The sequence below is a fragment of the Rattus rattus genome, chromosome 8, assembly GCF_011064425.1.
Source record: "Rattus rattus isolate New Zealand chromosome 8, Rrattus_CSIRO_v1, whole genome shotgun sequence".
Classification (NCBI taxonomy): Eukaryota; Metazoa; Chordata; class Mammalia; order Rodentia; family Muridae; genus Rattus; species Rattus rattus.
In genome coordinates this window covers 59,205,105-59,226,296 of record NC_046161.1, presented here as the reverse complement: position 1 = coordinate 59,226,296, position 21,192 = coordinate 59,205,105, and the positions used below count along the sequence as shown (strand labels likewise).

General features: G+C 41.0%; 2 protein-coding genes across 2 annotated transcripts in view; one reads left to right on the top strand and one right to left on the bottom strand.

Annotated features, from left to right (window-relative positions):
- Positions 1-3,124, top strand: part of Slc24a1 (solute carrier family 24 member 1) — a 32,027-nt gene extending 28,903 nt beyond the window's left edge. The window contains exon 10 of the mRNA XM_032911012.1: positions 3,121-3,124. Coding sequence (XP_032766903.1) covers positions 3,121-3,124 — 4 coding nt within the window. The remainder of the gene's footprint in view (positions 1-3,120) is intronic.
- Positions 2,612-21,192, bottom strand: part of Dennd4a (DENN domain containing 4A) — a 107,459-nt gene continuing 88,878 nt past the window's right edge. Inside the window, exons 24-34 of the mRNA XM_032911013.1 lie at positions 18,570-18,759; positions 17,216-17,310; positions 16,022-16,197; positions 15,786-15,932; positions 13,235-13,433; positions 12,678-12,932; positions 10,849-10,966; positions 10,720-10,746; positions 10,115-10,277; positions 9,917-9,981; positions 2,612-3,251 (exon numbers count right to left, since the gene is read on the bottom strand). Of these exons, the coding sequence (XP_032766904.1) occupies positions 3,115-3,251; positions 9,917-9,981; positions 10,115-10,277; positions 10,720-10,746; positions 10,849-10,966; positions 12,678-12,932; positions 13,235-13,433; positions 15,786-15,932; positions 16,022-16,197; positions 17,216-17,310; positions 18,570-18,759 (1,572 nt within the window). The 3' untranslated portion in view covers positions 2,612-3,114. The remainder of the gene's footprint in view (positions 3,252-9,916; positions 9,982-10,114; positions 10,278-10,719; positions 10,747-10,848; positions 10,967-12,677; positions 12,933-13,234; positions 13,434-15,785; positions 15,933-16,021; positions 16,198-17,215; positions 17,311-18,569; positions 18,760-21,192) is intronic.

Below are 21,192 nucleotides of genomic sequence, written 5' to 3'. Positions count from 1 at the left end.
TAAATAGCAAGAAGAAACCATCTAAAGGACAGCAACCATGGACAGCAGGAGTTTTCCCAGCAGTCTGTCCCTGTGAGCACATACACAGATGTCAGACTCAACAATTCCCATACAGACAAGTGCTCTGCTTTTCCTGCAAACGCTGTGGCCACCCGATGCGGTTTCTTTGGGGCTAGCAAAGGAAGGTAGTGTGAGGGGTGACAAGCCTGCAAGTCCTCAGGATGTTGGCGTCTACGAAGGAGGCAGCTGCTGGGGTTCGCAGAAAGCTTTGTGTTGGGTCTAAAAGGGACAAGCACACTAAGCACACAGGAGTCACAGCCTCTGAGCCTGCTCACTCTTCCCTTCTCATTCTGACATGAAGTGCCTAAAAGCAGTTTGTAAACTATGGTGGGAGAAATAAAATAAGGCTGAACTACTGCCCATTTTTAAAAGAAGCATTTCCCTTCTGTAATTAAAACACAACACAAATTATATATAGGAATAGACAATGCTTGTTAGTTGCACCAATAAATAATAATTATCAGCATGAAGTAAAAATAAGTATTTATTGCCTAAAATGCTGAACCAACATTTTCAGGGTCACTTCTCTATGTACAAAAATGGGAAGACATACTAGACAACCTTATAGTAAGATAAGTTGATAGTGTCGGGGGTTTAAAGGTTAGAAAAAAACAGAAAAGAGAACAAAACCAGAAGATGAACAGCTACATACTGTGACATCTGGCGACAGGAGGGAACGCTGACTATTTAAAGTATATGTACATACACAGGAACATTCAAACCTAATGAGAGTCTTAAACTATATTAACAAGAGCATGGTTTATTTCCAACAATTTAAACATAAGCAACACTAAGAATGGAAAATAAGGAGTAGAGGGAAAGGACACCACTTTCCAACATTATTGGCCATAATATTCCAAAATGTATGGTAAATAAAAAAACTGAAAAACAGCTTGGATTAAATTGTTTCAAAAGACAATCCTTATTTTAGTTTTCTTTGGAGCAGGACTGACTGAGTTCTAGTCCATGTTTAGGTATTATTTTTAAAAATTATCTTCATACAGTAACATTCCTGGGGATTAAAAGCAGGAAAAATATAACTTTATTCAGAGACAGAGAACAAAACTCAGGGGAGGGCGGGAGGCAGGTCATGCTCAGCTTTCCGAGTGAGTGTGAGGGCCAGCTTTGCCTCTCTGTGCTTGGCAGACATTTGAAACCAACAAACCACACAGTTTGCATCACAGAAACTGGAGGCAGCAGGGCAAACTGCTCTCGTGAGGGAAGAAAGAAGAAAGCACAGACGAGAGCCCAAATCTTGTTAGAGGGCATGTTTACCACCAGTGCCAAACACCTCCTCTTGAACATTCTCAGTCTCTGAAGAGACCGGATGTACTTCTCAGTGACTTGGAGAATGTGAAGCAGTGAGGCCGTGCGGCCAAGTGGATCGACAGGAGCCGTAGGTATGCGCACATAGCACCAGTGTTTTCAAGTAAGTAAGTTCAGCCTCAAACCAACTGAACTCAAGATTCACATTTTATGCTCTCCCCACAACTTGCCAGGGGGCAAAAGCTGTGAAAAAAAATGCTTCAGCCTGGCTACTCAGTGGTGGCAGGGACTGAAAGGCAGCTTTTCTGCGGCTGAACTGCTGAGTCTTGGGGCTTAAGTTACTTTATTTCCAGGTCAAGCATCATGGACTCCACTTGCTTTAAACATCAAGTTTGGGACCACCCCTTTTTTTCTTCGTTTTAAAATGGCTAGCCTTCCTTTACAAATGACAACCCTTGCAAATGTATATACATACACTGAAAATACATGAATAATTAATTCCAGAGGCCAAAGGATGCCTTTTCTTTATGAGAAATTATTCAAAAAAAGTGGTTTTAGAAATAATATAATTAAAAATGTATTTTAAGTCAATTTAATACTAATGGTGTTTAAACATTGAGTTTATTGTCTGATCATGTAGAGTTTACATTTGAGATTCCATGAACTTCAGATCCTGAAGCTTACTGAAAAAACTAAGTTCCTCAATATGGGAAATTCTCTCTGGATGCACTTTTAGACGGTTACTATTTTTCTGCTTCCAAAAATACTTTGAATCTCTCTATATATAGTATTAACAGAATACCCCATTAAACCATATTTCAGATACATATTTTATAGTGCAATTTGTTTCATACCCAATATTTTGGGTAAAATTTGGAAGAGTCAGTTGTCAGTAATTCCCCTCTGTAAGTTTTCACATAGCATACTAAGATTCATGTTGACGTTTGTAAGTTGATATCTGTAAGTTTCCACACTAAGATTTATGTTGATGTTTGGGTTGTGAGTTATTTCCCCTGGGTATTTTCGCATCTACTCTAGTGGAGGAGACGGGCAGGCATGGCGCAGGCGCTCTGTCTGGTGCTCCCTGCACAGGGCTCACCCTGCCTCCCTCAATCCCTCTCCCCAGTCAGATTCAGGGGAGCTAGCGTGCAATCCAAGGGCACTAACACTGGCACTGACCTGTTAAAGTTCTTCCTCTCAAGTAATAAAAAAAATATAGGTAGATATACAGAGATCTGCAGCTGTGCGAATTACTTCAAAGAGCAGACACAAAGAAAATAAACACTTGTTTCATAAGTTTAAATTCATTTTAAGTTTGCTATATTAAATTTAAAAATTAAAAAAATATCAACTTACTATAAACAATTTAAAATATGTATAATAGAACTTCATGGTAACGCGTGAACAGTCCACGGACGTCCACGAAAGCAGGACACACTTGGATCTGACATCTCTGCTTATGCTCCACACGTGATTTTCCCACCTGTCTCTTCCAAGAGAAACCATAAGAAAGTCTAATTTTGTGGCAACCAATGTTTTAAAAGAGACTTCCTCATCATAGAGTAGTTGATTACTTTACAGGGGTGATAAAGAAGAAATAAATGGGAAGTAAGTGGCTCTCTCCCTGTCGGTCACTGTTGTCTCACAAAAGCGTTCTGTACAAAGCCACCTGAACTTTCCAATCCATTTACAAATGCATTCTCAAAACGTGGAGTTTAGAGTCTAAAAGTGTTACTTTGTACACTGACTATACAATATATATTGAATGTATACATATACACACACGTCTTAAAGATAAGGTTCGCCAAAGGTTTTCCGGCACTCCATCACTCCCGTGCTTGGTGGCCTGTCACAGTTATGTGTACTCTTGACTTGACTTGGTGTGAGACGATCATAAGCCATCTTGTATTCTTTGTCAAACGCATCTGCAAAGTGTCATTAAGAAATAAAACAAGAAATTCATGTCTGATAGCGACCATAGTCAAGTTGCTATATGCATCTCCAGTGCGCTTCTGAGACCCACAGGCTCACGAATACAGAACCTGAAGAAGGGAGCCTTGGAGCACTGAGCATGGCAATTCTGATCAAACATCAGTGCAAAACAAACAAACAAACAAACAACCCTCTGAATTCCACACACAAGCTTTTTGTAATTTGCTTTTCATGGTCAGTAACAGAGTTAAGAGCAGGCGACAGAATAATGCCTATCCCAGTCCAGCAGTCAGGGTTCTGGGGGAGCTGAGGCAAGAAGATCACTTAAGGCCTGCCTGGGCTACAGTACAAGTTCAAGAAGAACCTGTCCCAAAACAAGGAACAAGCGCTGGGAGCACAGCACGTGCTAGAGCACTTGCTCTTGCACTATACCTGGTTGCCCTTGGTTTAATTCCTAATGCTAAGAAAGAGAGAAAAAATCATGGTGATTTTTCTCAACAAAACAAGCTTAAGAAAAAAAATGGATCCATATACATTTAAGATTTAATTTTTTTTACAGGTAAAATTTAAGCTCTACTTGGAATTTATGTGTTTTTATCTAAGTTTCCTACTGTGGGGAGTTGGTGGGAAAAGTGTAGATTTTAATATTTTAATTTTTTTAGAGATCTTGTCTTTCAATGTAGCATAGGCTGGCCTTAAAGTTACTATGTAGCCCAAGCCAGCTTGTAACTTGTAGCAACCTACCTATCTCAGCCTTTTGAGAACTAGGGTTAGAGGCATGTGTCATCATGCACAGCCAAGAACCTTCTGATACTGTCCTAAAGTGACCTTTCCTTCTTTCTCGTAGGAAACAGTAGAGTTCCTGTTAGAAGGCTGTGGTTTTATAACGATTACTGTTAGTCTACTATTTTGGCAGCACTGGAGGGTGAACCTAGGGCCTTGTACATGATAAGCAAATTCTGTGACACTTAGCTACCTGCTAGCCCTTCTTAAACTTTTTGTTCAGAGACAAGTTTATTCTCATTTCCCAGACTAGCTTGAACTGACTTTGAAGACAGGACAGGTCTTGAACTTGTAATCTTCTGCCTGAGCCTCCTGGGTAGCTGGAGTTACAGGCTTGTCCCATAGGTGCAGTTCGCTTTAAACAAACCCTGGAGACATGAACCAGCTATCAGTTATGCCTGGATTTTACGCAGATGAAGACATCCATATTGCCTTATCAAATGTGCCACAGTGGTGCCCAGCGGAGACTCCGGTAGGGTGATAGCCAACAACACGACCAAGTACAGTTTTCTAGGGACTTAATAAAATGCCCCTTGGCAGAGGGCAAGAGTAAAGTCTGCATATGTGCTGAGGTTCTACTGGGTAGAAAATAAAGGGACAGTAAATGCAAGCTGAGTTGTTTCTCGGTACCTTTTCTGTCTCATTAGTTAAAAAGCCCCACTCAAAGAATACATTCTTCATTTTCTCAGGTTCTAGTGTCCTCCCCAGCAGCTTCAGTGATTGAAACTCATGTAATATTCAGCCTTTCCCAGCCAGTTTCATTAGGTATTTTCCCCACAGATAGCCATGACTCTTTCTAGATGCTATTTGGTTCTTCTGACTTTCCTAGCTCTCGTCTGCACTGGTCATTCTATAGTGATATGGGCTTCTACAGGGGAAAGCCAGCTAACAAATTCTTCTTTTTGGTCAGATAAACTATGTAAATTTAAGGTATACTTTCCATATGCACAATTCACTAATTTGTAACCCAGTCAAAATGAGTGTGCTTGTTTTTCATTGTTTTGCTTTTTGTATATTCACAATTGTACGAGCATCACCACTCTCTAATTCCAGAATATTTCATCATGCCAAAATCCTCAAAAGCAGTCAGCAGCACTCTCCCACTCATCCCCTTCTAGGCACTGGAAATCGCAAACCTATTTCCTATCTGGACGCTTTACACACTTTCAGGCATCCAGCATGTGACTTCCTGTGTGGTTTCTTTTGCTAAGAATATTCAAGACTGTATGTGCTGCTTGCTGGAGCACGGCATGGAGCACTGCCTTTTCACTCCTTGTCTTGGCAGTTTTTGCTTTCAGATTCAGATCCAGTCTAGGCTGGTCTTGATTAAACTTGTGACCCTCTTGCCTTAGCCTTTCAAGTGTTAGCACATCATCTACCGTGTTTGGCTGGCCAACTTTTACCTGTGAGTAATATCATATCACACAGACATGCCACATTTTATTTCTCCACCTCTGTTTGGACGTTCCCCCATTTTGGTTACTGGGACTGTCACACATGTTTTGTGCAGAAGCCCGAGAACATTCAGTAACCCTGGGCATCTGTGCACATGCAGGACTGCTGGGCCACACAGAACTTGTGTCAACCTTCGATGACACAGAACTGCTTCTGGCAGCCACATCAGTTTATATTCCCATCAGTCACGTACACAGCCAATTCCTCCACATCCTTTCCAACACTTGTTCTTTCTGTTTTTCTATTGATGGGTGTTCTTCAAGTTGTAAGTAGTAACTAGTTTTGTTTTTGGTTTTTTGACTTACACTTCATGCATGAATAAAGATACTGAACATCTTCTCTTGTGCTTTGTAGTCAATTTGTATATCTCTCTTTGGAGAAGGAAATGGTCAAATCCTTTGCCAAGTTCTACACTGGATTGTTTTTGTTAGGTTATAAATTTTTTTTTGCTCATGTCATAGTGGATGACCATAAGCCCCATGAATATATAGGCACATTAATTGGACTTAGTGTGTTATAAAACAAAAGACATAAAATTGGGAGAAATATATCTTGGGGAGACAGAAAGGACTGGAGAGAGGGAGTGAGGAGTATATATAACAAGATACATTGCATATATGTACAAATTTTTGAAAATTTAAATAAAAAGTTCTTTATACTCTGCTTTTATCAGTATATGATCTTGTTATATATGATATATGACATATAAATCATATATGAGTTTTGCTATAATTTTTTTATTTTCTGATGGTGTCCACTCATGAACACAGGGTTTCAATTTTGTTGATGTCTAGAGAGAGTATGGGGTGAGTGTGTGTGTGTGTGTGTGTGTGTGTGTGTGTGTGTGTGTGTGTGTTTGTGTGTGTGTGTGTGTGTGACGCAAGACGCCGCACTGCATGTTCATGCACACCATGGTACATTTGTAGAGGTTGGAGGACACCTTTATCTGTGTTCTAGAGACTGAACTTAGGAAGCCAGATCTGTGCACAAAGCATTTTTACCTGCGGAACCATCTCAGCAGCCCCTTCTTTGTGATTTTGATGGCACTTGTAAGAAACTGCCACCTACTCTGGTCATAAAGATTTATGCCTATGTTTTTCCCTAACGTGAATATATTTTTATCACTGTATCATCTTGGTAGACTGACTCATAATAAAATGTTTTGGTCTCTAATTGTTTTACTTGACTTTTGTATGGTATTATAGTTCTCTTTTGAGGATTTGTCCTGGTTAGTTTTTTTGTTTGTTTAGTTTTTTTGGTTGACTTGACACAAGCTAGAGTTATGGGGGAAAGGAACCTCAATTGAGAAAATGTCTCCATTGGATTGCCTGCAGGCAAGTCTGATGGCCGTCTGCTTGATTAGTGAGGAATGTGGGTGGTGCCCTCCATGGGCAGGTGGTTCTGGGTTGTATAAGAAAACAAGCTGAGCAGGCCAAGAGGAGTGGGCCAGGAAACAGCACTCCTCAAAGTCCTCTCTTTCTGTTCCTGCCTTGAGTCCTGCCTGAATTTCCCTCAGAAATGAACCATGACTTGGGAGTTACAAGAGGAAGTAAACCCTTCCCTCTCCATGCTGCTTCTGGTCATGACTTTATCACAGTTAAGACAGAACGACGGGTATGGACTGCCTTTCCTATCCTTTCACTCTCTATGGAAAGACTGTCTTCCAGTCTAAAATGTATCTCTTGAATTTGGCATATTGTTGGGTCATATATTTTAAAATTCCATTCTTCCAATCTGCCTTTTACTTGCAGAGTTTAACTGCCTTACATTTAATGCAATTCCTGACCAAGTAGGGTTTGTATTTATGGTTTTGATACTTTCCTTATGTGTTGTTTCCCTTTAAGGTTAGCCTGACATTTTCTAGTAGACCATTCTTTTACTAGTTTTGATTCCTGACAATCTCTGTACAATCATTTTCTAATTAAATATGAAAAAATGTCAAATTTCTTAATTTTAAGTTTCCAGTGTTTCAAATTGTTAAAATAACAAAGCAAATATTCACGGCATTCTGCTCAAAGTTTTCTGCTTGTAATAGGAAACCTTTTTTTTAATGGCAAGGGTAAGTCAAGCCATAAAATATTTGTTTACAAACAAAATTATAGACAGCCCAGTTGTTACCTCTAGTCCTTTCTATAGTTTACCTCTTGATTTTCAATGTTTACATTTCTATTGGAACTCATCCAAAGTTTCCCAACTTTATTTCAACTTGGTGACTAGCAAGGTCCAAAGTACAGCGTCCCCTGATTGTACAATTTATTTTATTTTGAAGGGTTGTGAGGCTGGAAAGATAGTTCGGCTAATAAATGTGCCTGTGGCTCATCCAGAGGACTGGAGTTAGGATTCCAGAACCCATGTGAGATGGCTTACACAAAGATTTATTTTTATTGATGAGTATGTGTGGTGTGACTATGTCTGTGTGCCTGTGTGTGAGTGAGCATGGGGGCCAGAAGAGGGCATGGATCCCTGGAGCTAGAGTTGCATGTGGTTGTGTGTTGCTTGACATGGGGGCTGGGGACTGAGCACCAGTCCTCTGGAAAGAGCAGTGCCCTTCACTGCTGAGCTGTCTCTCCAGCCCTAACTGTATTTACTTGAACGTATTTTACAAAGTGCCTATTATTGTTGCTGTTGTTTGTACATATGTACGTGTGTCTGTGTGTTATGATGTGCACGTGCAGAGGCAGAAGGTCCCTTGGGAGTCAGTTCTCTCTTTTCACAGTGGGACCCAGGGACTGAACTCAGGTCATCAGGCTTGGTATGATGAGTGCTTTTACTTACTGAGTACCACGCCAGCTCTTATACTTATTCTTTTTAAATAAAGATTTTAAACCTTTTTGATCTCTATGTGATTTCAATTCATATCTAAATAGCTTTAAATTTATATTTATTTAACTGTGCTTGTGTGCATGCATGCACATGTGTTACGGTGATGGCACATAGGTTACAGAACAACTTGGTTCTCTATTTCTACCATGTGATTTTTAGGGCTCAAACTGAGGTCATCAGGCATGGTGCCCACTGCCTTTAATCCCTGAGACCTCTAACCAGCCCTAATAGCTGAAGCTTTTAAGGCTGAGGCCTTAAAACAACTTGTCCTTGTATCTTCTTTATGAAAAGATTTATTTTCTTCTAACTAAATTAGTCTTTTCTTAAAGTGTTAATTTAAAATATTATCGGTCAGGCAGTGGTGGCATAAGCCTTTAACCACAGCACTTGGGAGGCAGAAGCAGGCAGATCTCTGAGTTCAAGGCCAGACTGGTCTACAGAGTTCTAAGACAGTCAAGGCTGCAGAGAAAAATGTGTTTCAAAAAAAAAAAATCAACAATCTCATGGCATGCTTTACTTGGTCTGACTGAGCAGCCACTTATGGCACACATGCGCACCACACACTAGCATGCACACATGTGCACTACAATAGTGTGTAGTGGTAAATAATAGAAAACTGATGCTACCTCCTGTTACTCTCTGTCTCTGGCGGTCTCTCTGCCTCCATGGCTAGTCCCACATCAGTGCCAGCTACTCCCTGGCCTCAGCAGCCCTCTTTTGCGACTCTCAGCTATGAACTCAAAAATCTAGAAGCTTGTAATTTATTAATCAGATTTATATCAGTAAATTCTCACTCCACAAAACATCCGCACAAAAAACTCAGAGTCAATTAATACTGATATAAACTGCTCACCTAGATAAGACAAATTATCTTATAATAATCCATCCCTTATATGATATTCATAGCTACCTGTGGCTAAATAAAGACACCCAGGGGTGGTCATCCTCCCTTCTCTTCCTCCATCTTCTCTTCTTCTTCCCCTTCTTTCTTACTTCTCCCACCTTACAAAAACTCTGTACCCACTTTCCTTTTTCACTGCCCAATCACAGGCCTTGCTGTCTTGTGCCTGTCTGCGTCTGCATATAGACATCAATCCACACACTAGCATGCACACATGCCCACTACACACTAGCATGCACACATGCCCACTACACACTCACATGCACACATGCCCACTACACACTAGCATGCACACAAGCCCACTACACACTAGCATGCACACATGCCCACTACACACTAGCATGCACACATGCCCACTACACACTAGCATGCACACATGCCCACTACACACTAGCATGCACACAAGTCCACTACACACTAGCATGCACACATGCCCACTACATACTAGCATGACTCTGTTGTCATGCACTTGTACTCACATGCACAAATCTACATACAAATAGACACATACACATCATTTAAAAATAATATATCTTAAAGTGTTGCTAAAAGTAAAAATTCATGTTTCTAAAAAGTTAAAGATACAATAATTAAGACCACCAATGAAAACCCTTTAAAATCTACAATATACTGTGTATTGTATTTTGTACAGTTTTTGTACAGCTTGTAACTATGGTATTAATGACATTGAGTTACCTATATCAATGTTTTCTCTTCCCAGTGCCACAAGTGAGAGAAATAATATTTCTCTATATAAACTCCTGTGGGCAAAAAGATACGGAGAAAAGATTAGACTCCTTTTAGGCTATGTAAGCATAGAGCAGTATAAGACAGTGAACAGACAGGGTGCCTCTCCTTAGAGAGGTAGCCCGCTTGCCTGAGCCAAAGACTTACCGCTGTCTTTTGAAGTGTGGACACTTACTCAGGGTCTCTAAAATCTGACTCATGGGTCCATAGACATCGTTCATTTTAATGCTTTTCACCATGCTTTTCAACAGTTCCTGGTTAAAGGAGTTATCACTTTTTTGTAACAAATGGACCATTGGATATTTTTGAGCTGTAAAAGACAGGAGAGGGAATGACAGACATGCTCTCTGTAGAAGAGAGAATACATTAAACATCAGCTAACAACTGTCAGAGAAGTTACAAAGCATTCACAGTAAATCAAGAGCAATGGATAAAGAAATACAAGTTTAAAAATGAGAGAAGTGAAACAGGAAAATAAGACAATTGATGATAAAAATAGGCTGGCAGAGCTTTGTGGCCTCAAACATGAAATTTAAAATAGTTTTCCTTAATACAACCCCCAAAGGAAAGTCTACATCAGCAGCCAGGGTGGGAACAAAGATAAGGGAAAGGAGAGATTGGGACAAGCAACGTTTTTCAGGTGCGACTGCATGGGACACATGCAAGCCTTTCACCACACACAGAGTAGCCCCCCCAGACAAACCAAGCACTCAGCTCCACAGAAGGCACCCCAGCAACCAGTCAACACTCACTCTCAAACAGAAGAGTGCGGTTCTGACCTGTAAGACAAAAACACAGGGACACAGAAGTCAATACACAGCAGAGCTTTTAAAGACGCAGAGATTACTCTCCTGAAGTTAGCATTCTCTAACGGCACTTACTGTGGGCATTCCAGAGGATGTACAGGGGTTGCCCTGGATCCTGATGTAATTTCATGTTGTCCCATAACATCTGTATTAAAACATACTTGCTATCTTCAGACATACAGTGGCGGGGAATCTGGGTTATAAAATAAAAATTTATTATTGATCCTTACAAAATTTTGTAAATATTTTATAAAGTCTATTTTAGTGTTTCCATTGCTGTGATAAAAACATGACTAAAAGCAACTTGGGAAGGAAAGGGCATCTCAGCTTATAACTCTCAGGTTACTCTCCATCACTGAGGGAAGTAATGCAGAAGCCATGGAGGAACAGTTTCATGCTTGCTCACCATGGCTTTGCTCAGCCTGCTTTCTTCTAGCACCCAGGACTACCTGCCGAGAAGTGGCTCCACCCACAGTGGGTTAGGCTCTCCCACATCCACCACTACTTAAGAAAATGCACCACAGGCTTGCCCGAAGCCAATCTGATGGGGGCATTTTGTAATGGAGATTCCCCCATTTCAGAAGACTGTACCTTGTGCCAAGCTGACATAAAACTAGAAAGTACAAAGCCTCATAAAAAATTTAAAGACACACACATAGGAGAGAATAAAGAACAGAAAATAATATTTTTACACATTTGATACCCACTGAAAGAAGATCTGCTAAGGTGAGAGGCTAATGATCTCTAAGCAGCAGATTTAACAAGGTGCTTGAGGCCAATGACAAAGGACATCCCACAGGGCTAATCTTGTCCCTGCTTACAGATTTATGGAGAAATAAATCCAGCAGGCCCGTTCCTTCCACTCACTATTTCTCAGTTCAAGACCCTTGCCAAGACAAGACGATTATGGCTGAACTAGTATCTCTGTCACTCATCTACAATGTCCTGAAGAAAATCAAAAGCACATGCATGGTCACAGTCATGTATGTACAAGGGAAAAGACAAAAAGTTCCTGAGCTTAGAGACTGCACTCCAGTGGTCCAGCAAAAGAAAGGTAAGAACACCCTTATAAAGCAGTGTCTCAGGGCTGAGTAGCTGATTCAGGGGTTAAGTGCCTGGTGCACAAGTGTGAGGACCTGAGTTCAAATCACAGAACCTCTGTAAAAGCGGGACACAGCAATGAGAATGTCTATAGTTCCCCACCCCTGGTGGCCCCAAGATGGGAGGTGGAAAGAGGATTCCCAGGATCTTGTGGACGGGCAAGTCTGGAGCTCACAGCACAGAACAGAAGGCCCTGCTTCCAAACAAGGTGGGAGGGGAGTGCTGGCTCCTGAGGCTACCCGGAGCCAGTGTGCATCAGTGCTCACATGCACAGACACACAGAAATGGAAATACAAAACAGTGGAGGCTGAATCTCAGGGGTACAGTCCCTGCCTAGTGTATATGAAGTCCTGGGTTTGATCCTCAGCACTAGTTTAAAAACTGGGTTAAATAAATAAGTGAACATAATAAACTCAGAGTAAGGGAAGGAAAAGAAGGGGAGTGCACACTTACAGTGTGAATTAGAGACCCTAAAATGAACTGATCTTTGTTATTTCTGAAAGAAGTATTGGGGGGCACTAATTCATAAACCTTTCCATAAGAGTAACTTACACATTAATGATAATAAAATATGTGATAATAAAATATTCAATTCCATTTTGTGTTATTTTGAGAAGGCTGAAACCATGACTTGTTACTGCTGGTCTGCAAATTCAACTGAAGGCAGTTCTGTTTATGTGCTGATTCCGATGGGAGTGAAAATGTCAAAGACAGAAGCAAATCGCATTTTATATCACGAGGAACATGCAAACAATATGACGGTGATGGCAGTATTAGTTAGCCTTTTAACTTTACTCTCCTACCTTTGAATACTTATTACAATGCTCAGAAGAAAGAATCAATCCAGGCAGGTTACTGGGCAAGTCGAGGCGTCTAAAATACCACACCAGGTTCCAAAAGACAATCGGATGATGGTCCACAAAGTCTGCCACTGTTATTGCATGGTCACCTTCATTTTCCAATAAGCTCTCAAGTTCCTTCCACACCACTAAGGGGCTAAGGTATGGGACAGTGACAGGGTCTGGACTTGGTAGGTGCCATTCTAACCCTAAAGAATCCTGTTGAAGAAAACACATGGCAGGTGTAAGCATGAGGATGCACTATCATTCTAAGTGTAGAACAGATGGGAACATGCCTGTGATTCCCATGAGTGGAAAGCTAACATGTTGTATCATGGATCAGGACTCTGTGACAATGATGTAATTGTTCTATAGTATATAGACTGTTCTATAGTATATAGATTGTTCTATAGAATTAATATGATTGCTCCATATAAAGCTAACAATGTTCTTCAGGACCAAGGGAACATAATTGTGTAAACAATCACTTTACAAACAAGAAAAAACACTGAAACACATACTGTAGGTCCTTGTAAAGTGGCCGGCAGGCTGCCTGTAGGAATGAGCTTCTGTCCCCCAGGCTCGTCCTTATCCAAGGGGCCACATGTGCTGATGCTCCTGGCCATTGGGAATAATGGGCATTTTGACACAACAGTTTTTGATCTGTGAGCAGGGATCTGAATACTTCGGGCACATGGATTTTCCTGTAGTTTAGATTTGCTTGCACGTTAAAAAAAAAGAAAGAGAAAAAGAAATCCTGTCAGTGCCTAGACTTTCTTATCTCATCTCATCTTAGTAGAAGAACCATGTTGACTCTTTTTAGAATCAGAACTGGGCACAGCAAAACAAATCAAAGGAAATGTGCTACTCAGTCATCAACTAAGAAATAAGATATATTTTAAGCAGTGTGATAATTGGACCAAACAGACTTAATTTTGAAGATTCATTTCATTTATTCAAAAAGTTTAGTGAGTAGATTTACACAGTGTCATGACTAACCCTTGATATACACAGTAGACAAAATGGATATGTGTTCTTTCAGGAGTTGGAGAGAGAGGGGGGAGGTAGGCAGAGAGAGAGGCAGAGAGAGGCAACCTATGAGAGAAGGTGAAGGGGCACGCAGAGGCCTTGGTTTTAGAGTCTAAGTATTTATGACCAAGTGGGCTGTGTTGGCCATGACAGGACTACAGAGGCATTTTCTTTTTCTGCACACGAAGCTGAAACATGGCTTCATCTACTTGGCTGCATATGGTGAATCTGGCACTTTTGCAAAAGAGAGTTTCTGTATTTAAGTATATGTTGGGATTCAGACTCAGTATAACAGCTGAGGTGCATATTTGACACACCAAAACAGGACCTGGATTCCAGGTTCTCCCAGCATCCCTCAGTCCCAACCCGGCATACCCTGCCCTCTACCCTGAACTTTCCAGGCTAGGGGATGGGCTTCCCCTCCCTAGAGGCTTTTTCCTATATAATCTAGACATTTTGGTCTCTCTCTCTTCTTTTCTTTTCTCTCCCTCCCTTTTCATGAAAGCTTTCTCTCTTCTCTTCCCCTTCTCCTGTGTCTCCCTCCCCATAGTGACTTCCCTGGCTTCACTCCTTGGGACCATTGAACCTGGTCTAGAGTGGTTTTCCACTAAACCTGCCTTTATATGTATGCTAATATGGCTTGAATTGGCTCATTTCCCTGGTGGAGAAATAACTTATCAACATGGATTACTTACATTGGATCCCTATATGTGTTTTTAATTTTATAGTTCTATATCAGCTCCAAAAGTTTTCCTATTCTGTAATATATTCATAAACAGAAAGGTAAATTTTCTACACTAGAACTTGGTACTATTCCTGAAGAGAGAGAGAATGCTGGTCACCTCAAATGTGCTAGAGATTGTTTTTTCATCTTTAGACACGGGTGAAACAGCCGAGCATGGTGGCATATCTGGACAACAGAACTTGGGAGGTGGAGGCAGGAGGATAAGGAATTTAAGGTCATTTTTAATTACATAGCAAGTTAAAGGCCAATCAGGGTTATGTAAGATCTTGTCTCAAAACAAACACATATACAAACAAAAACAAAAGCAAAGTACATATAAACAATATTATTACTTTTGAGGTTCATAAAGTTTAACATGGAAACATTTAAACTTTGCAACTCCATAAGAACAACAATGCCAACCAACCAGAGCTTCGAGGGACTAAACCACTACCCAAAGACTATACATGGACTGACCCTGGACTCTAACCTCATAGGTAGCAATGAATATCCTAGTAAGAGCACCAGTGGAAGGGGAAGCCCTTGGTCCTGCCAAGGCTGGACCCCCAGTGTAGCAGATTGTTGGGGGGAGGGTGGTAATGGGAGGGTGGATGGGGACAGGAACACCCATATAGAAGGGGAGGGGGAGGGGCTGGGGGGTGATGGACAGGAAACCGGGAAAGGGAATAACATGTGAAATGTAAATAAGAAATACCCAATTTAATAAAAATGGAAAAAAATAGTAAGCCACTAGAGCAGTTTAACATCACTTTACTCGGGAATAAGGACTTAAGATAATGCGGGGCTAGAGACAGAGTGAAGGCCATTTGCTGCTCTTGCAGAAGTTCAGTCTGTAGCATCCGCATGGTGATTCATAACCGTCTCTATTTCTAGATTCAGAGGACTTAAATTCCTCTTCTGTTCTCCAAACAGGCATGCAGGCAAAACACCCACATATATAATATACAAATAAATAAAATCTTAAAAAATTAAGCTTAAGATAATGTTTCCCCCCATAGGACTCTGTTTCTCCATCATCCGTCCATCTGTCCATCTATCCATCCACCCATCCATCCATCCATCCATCCATCCATTCGTCCACCCATCCACCCATCCATCCAACCATTTGAGGTGGCATCTTGTTATTTAAACCAGACTGTCCTTAAACATCATCTTTTCTCTGCTATTCAGTGATGAGATTACAGGAACATACGTTTTCACAGAAACTTATACCTTTTTAAGGTATAAGTCAACTTTTCTTCTTTCACATATGTATATGTATCATATATGTAGCTACAGTTCTCCATAGTCAGACTTACTTATTTAGATCTAAGTTCCCTTGAACAGAGAGAGAAGATGTGTCAAGACCAGAGGCCGATGCTGAAATGTAAGACTGCCTTGTCCGACTTGAGAAAGAAGATGCAAAGTGCATAGTTTCCGTTGATGAGCTGGACTTCAAGAAATATCTAGAATATGAATCAAAGACATTTTGAGAAAAGAGGTATTTTAGGAAACAATATCCTTAAGTAGAAAGGAAAATGGGGCATGCTGTTACCGTCCAGGTCTTCTTAAATCTCTGATTTCAACATTCAGAAAGGGTAAGAAGAGATTGCCACAAAACGGGCATGTAGTATTGAGATTCGAATCATCTGCTGTCCAGCCAGCCATGATTTCCTCATCATGGACGAGACAGTCACAAGTCCTACACCGAGAGCAACTTGAAATGAGAACCTAGGGAAGAGAACATTTCATGAAGCAAGATAATCTACACAGGTTACAAATGAAAACATATCGTAGTTAAGAAACCCATTGGAAAATTAAAGCTCGGAAAGATTCTAAGGCAACAATCATAAGATTTAAGCAAGTACAGCCACATGCTGTGCATAATGACAAAGCCAGTGTGTGCCTGCACATGCTGCTGTTGCCGTTCACAAGACTTGTGACCACACAAACACAACTCCACATCAGCGCTCCCTGTTTATTTTCCAGCACAGTCCAAATCTCATGTAAATTGGTGCAAAATAGCAACCACATTTAACAGAATATTTAAAAGCAATATTTTTCAGAAAAACTGGGGAACTTTTTTTTTTTTTTTTTTGGAGCTGAGGACCAAACCCAGGGCCTTGCGCTCGCTAGGCAAGCGCTCTACCACTGAGCTAAATCCCCAGCCCCCAAATGGCAGGCTAGCCAGGTAACAGTTACCTAGGCCTTAACATTTTTCCTTTTTTTTTTTTTTGTTTTGAGCTGAGGACTGAACCCAGGGCCTTGCGCTTGCTAGGCAAGCGCTCTACCACTGAGCCAAATCCCCAACCCCTTATGGGGAATGTTTTAAAGTGTTAACTCTCTCACTGAAAAGAAAAGAAAAATCTTCAAAGTGAGAAAAGTCAATGACAAGGCCAGACTGTGTCTTTACCTGCTTCAAGTTTGTACAACAGAACTGGTCATGTTATGATGCAAAATAAATGTTCAAGGATAACGTGTGTATAACAAGCTATAAATACAAATGTTGAAAATTAAAATACTTTTATATGTTGCTAAATCACCACCAAGCATGGAGTGTCCTAATAACCCAGCATGACAGCAATGACTTAAAACAACAGGTATCAACAACCCTGGAAGTAATAGAACAATTCCTGCAATTTCTGAGGATACATATTCAATGTCAGTCACTCAACCAACAGCTGTCAATACTAAGGAAATGTGAATTTTTAAGGCAGTGTACACAGGTGCTCTCACAAGAAGACAGTACCTCCATTGCATAGTTCTGGAAGATATTGGTGTTACTGGTGTTGAGAGAAGATGCAGTCTCTGTTTTTCCAGGTAAGGCAAACTTTGACAGGGATCCTGATTGAAACATAAAGAGCGAAACCATGAAAACTGAAGAGGAGCAATCTAAGAATCACTTCTGTCATAAACTCTGATAAAACGCTACCTCGTTCTATCAAGCATGCAAGAGTAACCGAGAGAAAGCAAATCATCTTCATCATCGTTTCTGCTCCTCCTCCTCCTCCTCCTCTTTGTTTGTTTGTTTGTTTGTTTGTTTTGAGACAGGGCTTCTCAGTGTAGCAGTCCTACTTGTTCTAAAACTCACTATGTCGATCAGGCTGGCACTGGCCTCACAGAGATCTGCCTACCACTGCCTCCCAAGCACGGGGATTAAAGGTGTCCATCACCACCACTCATCTTAAAATGTCTTTTTCAATTAAAAAAAATGGTGTAGACTATCAGCTCACCTAACTACAGGGCATCAGTTAAGATTCTCAACCTCATTTCTACAACAGAATGCATATAAAAAACGAAGCTGAGACATGTTCTGCACAGCAAAACACAGAAGTCAGTCAACGTGCTTAGTCAGTGCATTTATGTGTCTGCATGAGTGTCTGTGGTGTGTGTATGCTGGGGTAGCCTGTGCTCTCCTTTCATCATGTAGGTCTGGGAGATGCAACTCAGGCTATCAGGTTGGCAGCAAGCAGCTCTACCCACTGAGCCGTCTCACCTGCTCCAACATATTTTGTCATACGGATGAGACCACAGAAAATAGGCATTCTTACATGCAGGTACTGAAAATGCAAAATAGCATGCAGCTGCAAAAGGAACCTGGAAATGCCATTTCAAGGATAAATTGGGAAATATAAAGGTGGTGAAATATGGCGCATGGTATAACGTTATTCAGACTGGAGAACTTAATGCACAGCAGTGGGCAGTGGTCTCAGTAAACCGACACAACTACCCAGGAACTAAGCCCCTGTGAAAATGGGAGCAGGGCAGCCACAGTGAGTCTGGTAAGTGAACAGGACAATGGGTGAGAAAGGTTTAGTGCCCATTACCTTTGAGTTTCAAGATAGTAAAGATATATAAAAGGACCTGTGTTTATATTAAGTGAAAAGATAAACAAAAAGTGAGAAAAGCAGTCACCTCTAGAACAGAAGCAAACAGTATGACGGATGGGGACAGGAGCACGACTTCTCTGAAAGTGCCCTGATTTGGCCTCCCACCCCAATTTTTGTTTGTTTGCCATGCAAATCTTTTAAGATTGAAAAAAAAATCAAATCACGAAGAAAGAAAGATCCCATGATCAGCAGCATGACAGAAACTGGGCAAACCTTCTAAGGAGGCAGAGCTCCCCAGGCTGGCCCGGCTGGCATCAATTCCCTTGGTCCCTGAAGCCGCACTGCTTTCTTGGGAGGAAGTGGCTCCTTCCAACTCATGGCAGACATCTTCATCTGTCAAAGAGGTAGATTCAGAATCCTGGGCTCCCACTGAAGAAAGACTGGTACGATCAGAACTTTGATCCTAAGAACATAATTATAAGCTTAATTTCCTTCACATTTTGAAATTATTATTTAAAAGTCACTTCTCAGATAGAAACCACTACCTACCACCTTCCACCCAGATGAGCAACATTACAACTTCTGCAAGAAAAACAACCAATTTTACAAAGGCATAGCATTCTGGATCAGTAAGTTGGAGATCAACTGTCTGTGTGTGTGTGCACACTGTGTTCAGTTAGGCATGTGTGTACATGTGTACAGCACAGAGGAAAACCTTAAGTGCTGTTCCTCAGCAATTGTCCACTCTTTTTTGAGACAGGGTCCCTCACCGGCCCAGAGCTTGCTAAGCAGGCTAGATTTGATGGCCAACAAGCCTCGGGGTTCTCTTGCTCCCTGCCTGTAAATGACAAGTACAAGCCACTGCAGCTGGCCTTTTAAAAATATTCATTTATTTAAAACACTTCATTTATACTATAAATATGGCTATTTTGCTTGCATGTATGTCTGTGCACTCAGTATCCATAGAGGCCATAAGAGGGCATGAGCACCTCTGCATGAGTGCTGTGACCCTAGGACATACCACCCTGAACGTGCCAATCTCTAAGGTTCTAAGAGCAGCCAATATTCTTAACCACGGAGCCAACTCTCCGGTCCAGTGATCTTTATTTTTGATTCATGAGTTACTTAGAACTTTGGATTTTTTGACACCATACTTGTTAATATTTTTAGTTTGATTTTGTTGTGATTGGAAAATATACTTCTATTAAAAAATCTTATTGAGATATAATTTACATGTATAACATTCAGAAAAAAATTTCACAAAAACTGACTTCAAAAATTCAAGGAAATTTCTTATTAAGGTTTTAGAACTCAGTTGAATTAAATGTTTAAATTGAATTAAAAATTACACTTATTTATTTTGTAGGGAGGGAGTATTTGCACACCACGGCAAAAGTGTGGAGGTCAGAGGATAACCTGAGGGAGTCAGTTCTGCCTTTTACTTGAAGGTCCCAGGGATTAAACTCAGGTCCCTAGGCTTGGCAGCAAGAGCTTGGGCCTGAGCCACCCTACGACCAGCCCCAACTGAATTAAGGGCAGGAGAGCCTACAGCGTCACAACCCTGTGTTGAGCCATTATAAGTGCTTTAAGAGACTTGTCAAGGCGAAGGCAGCCTTTGCGGGACAGCTCTGTATGATGCTTCCTTCCTGAAGATCCGAGTTTTCTCTTTAGTAACAATTTCCTCAGCCTGAACTGCCTCGAGCACAGCTTACAGAGTCTATTTTCTACTCATTCTTCCCCTTGCTTGAAGTGCTCTTATTTTACCGTAAGCCGTGGAGAGTGTTTCCCTAGATACAGACTCTGCACTGCTCTCTCTTCTTTCAACACGCTAAAGGTGCTTTCTCACTCAACTCTTCCCTTCATGGATTTATGACAAAAATACATGGCCATTCAGGCCTCTATTCCTTTAGTAATTTTTTAAATACTTTTAAAGAACTGAGCCAGGCAGTGGTAGCATACATGTTTAGTTCCAGTGCTAGAGAGGCAGAGGCAGGCAGATCTCTGAGTTTGGGGGCAACCTGATCTATCTACAGAGTGAATTCTAGGATAGCCAAGGCTACACAGAGGAACCCTGTCTCAAAAAACCAAAAAATAATTAAAAGTTTGAGTTGTTTTTTTATAGATGCTTTTGGCTGTTAGCTCTTTGGTATGCACAGATGCATTTTTTAAATATTATCTACTACTATTTTGGAGGTCTGTAGCACAGTTCACGTGGTGGCCAGAGAATAACTCTCCTCTGTCTTTATGTGGGTTCTGGGAACTGAACTCAGGTACCAGGCCTGTGCAAGTCCCTTCCCTGGCAACAAGCGATCTCTACAGCCCCAAACGTGATTCTAAGTCTATCCTTTTGTAGTTTGCTGTGTCACATCTACAAAATGTGAATATATATATTTTCAAATTTGTTGAGTTAAAATATTCCTACTTCAAATATCTTTTCTGCAACAATCATTTCCTTCAATCCTTTGGAAATAACAACTATACCTATCCTATTTATACCTTTCCTATTGTCCAACAAGTCTCTAAGGCTCTGCACTTTTTAAAGACTGAGTTACTTTTTAGTTTATGTGTGTGCTTGCATGTGTGTGTGTGTGTGTGTGTGTGTGTGTGTGCCATGTGTGCACAGTGCTTACAGAGGCCAGAAAGGCCACCGGACCCCTTGGAACCAGAGCTATAGACAGCTATGAGCCACCACATAAATACTGGACATGGAACCCAGATCTCCTGTAAGAGTGGTAAATGCTATCTGCTAAGATCTCCAGCCCCAGATCTGTGCATCTTTGTATGTGTGTATATATTTGCTGTTATCTGTATTCTGTTCTCGAATCTATCTGCTGAGTTTATTTTATGCTGTGTAAGCACTTTACCACTGAGTTATACCCCCTGCTTCTGTTTCTTG